The sequence below is a fragment of the Pygoscelis adeliae genome, unplaced genomic scaffold (genome assembly GCF_000699105.1).
Source record: "Pygoscelis adeliae isolate BGI_AS28 unplaced genomic scaffold, ASM69910v1 Scaffold487, whole genome shotgun sequence".
NCBI classification, from domain to species: domain Eukaryota; kingdom Metazoa; phylum Chordata; class Aves; order Sphenisciformes; family Spheniscidae; genus Pygoscelis; species Pygoscelis adeliae.
In genome coordinates this window covers 272812-274473 of record NW_008825078.1, presented here as the reverse complement: position 1 = coordinate 274473, position 1662 = coordinate 272812, and the positions used below count along the sequence as shown (strand labels likewise).

Sequence of the window (1662 nt, the reverse complement as noted above, 5' to 3'; positions counted from 1 at the left end):
GGGCTGGAGCCAGAGCTTAGAGCAGGACTAGATGGCTCAGGTACAGCAGGTCCTGGCAGCACAGCACAGAGCTGCAGATCGTCTGAAGCCAGACACAAAATTGCATCCAGGCAAGTCACACAGATGTGGATTAAGCCAGAGCCATGTCCTGGAGCTGACAGGTATGTGAGGGTGCCTATGGCCAGCCCATGATAAGCCTTCCCTGTCCCAGGGATGGGCAGAGAGGTTCCTGCACAGTGCCTGCCACTTGCTGCTGCTCACCCTGCCCCTGCCCCCGCACCTCATCCTCCAGCTCCCCCATTCCCTGCCCCAGGCTGAGGCTGAAGGAGCACAAAGCTCCTTGTGTGTCCCTGCCTGCTGCAGGGTGAGGGCTGCTCCCCGAAGGCTCTGCCGCGGGATGCAGGCCCATCTTGTGCAGGAGGGGGACTCACCATCATAAAAGCCAGCCGCAAGGTGGTGATGGGGCTTGGATGGCATCCAGGAGAGGCTAAAGCACTGGCCACACTCAGATGCATTCCCTGCCTGGATAGAGCCCACCTGCAGCACGGCAATACACTGCACCTGGAGGCCAAAGGACCCGCATCAGTCACAGCCCCATGCTGGTGCCATCCCCGTCCCAAGAGCCGGGGACACACAGGTTTGGGAGCATAGCTCTGCTCTGCCACCCCAAACACCCAGGGCCGGCAAGCTCTGCAGGCGTCCTGACTCCCTCCCCAGCTCTCCCACCTGCACCGGCCAGGAGGCTTGCTGGGTGCCAGCCCTGATGGGGGACCGCAGTGGTGGAGGACACTGACCTTGTAGATAACGTACTTGTGGAAGGACCCATCTAGAAGAGAGCAGAGGAGGGTCAGGACAAGCACCAGCTCTCCTAGAAGCTCCCTGCGACAGGAGCTGCTCAGCAGCCCAGAGCCTGGCTCACTGCTCCCTGTGGCCCTGGTCAGGGCTCCCAGTCCCTGTCCTGCCACCATGCAGACCAGCATCCCCACCGCAGCTGACAAACAGCAGGCGAGCACACCGACCAGCAGAAAACAGAGCACACGGAACAGCAAATCCAAGAGCAGGCAGTGGCAGGACCTCCAGGAGCCAGACCTGCCTGCACTGGAGGAAGCAGCACCCCGAAAGGCGCCGCAGGCAGAGATGGGGCAGGGCTGACATTCCCCCCACCCCAGCGATCTTCACCGTACCACGACCAGCTGTCTGCCTTGACGGAAGATATCTTCACCAAACTCAAGGGGACCCAGTGACACACAGGGGGCCAGACCAGACTCGCGACTGCCCCGGGGAGGAAAGGAGCAGCCGTGCGGGACAGACTGCTCCACCAGGCAAAGGCGGCCAAGCTGGCCAGGGCAGCCAGTGACAGGGGGTGGAGCAGCCTGGGCAGCCACTCCCAAGGAGGGCAGACTCCGCAGAGATGCCTGCATCCAAAAGGTTCAAGACAAGGTGCCCGCAGGACCCCCCATGCAACAGCTTTGTCTGCTAGAGAATCTCCCCTGTCAGCAACACATGACACGAGAGCTGTGGGGCTCCCATCCTGCACCTCTCAGGCTAGAAGGGCTCCCCTCTCCCCCAGCGCAGGGCTGTCCTCAGGCACAGCGAGCACCAGACAAGCACATCTGCACCCCAGAGTGCGGCAGCCGCAGGCGGCGGCATGCAGAGAGAAAG

At 62.3% G+C, this 1662-nt stretch overlaps 1 protein-coding gene across 1 annotated transcript in view; it reads right to left on the bottom strand.

Moving 5' to 3' along the window:
• Window positions 1–1662, bottom strand: part of GTF3C2 (general transcription factor IIIC, polypeptide 2, beta 110kDa) — a 15294-nt gene that overhangs the window by 4367 nt on the left and 9265 nt on the right. Inside the window, exons 8-9 of the mRNA XM_009326915.1 lie at window positions 795–826; window positions 432–561 (exon numbers count right to left, since the gene is read on the bottom strand). Coding sequence (XP_009325190.1) covers window positions 432–561; window positions 795–826 — 162 coding nt within the window. The remainder of the gene's footprint in view (window positions 1–431; window positions 562–794; window positions 827–1662) is intronic.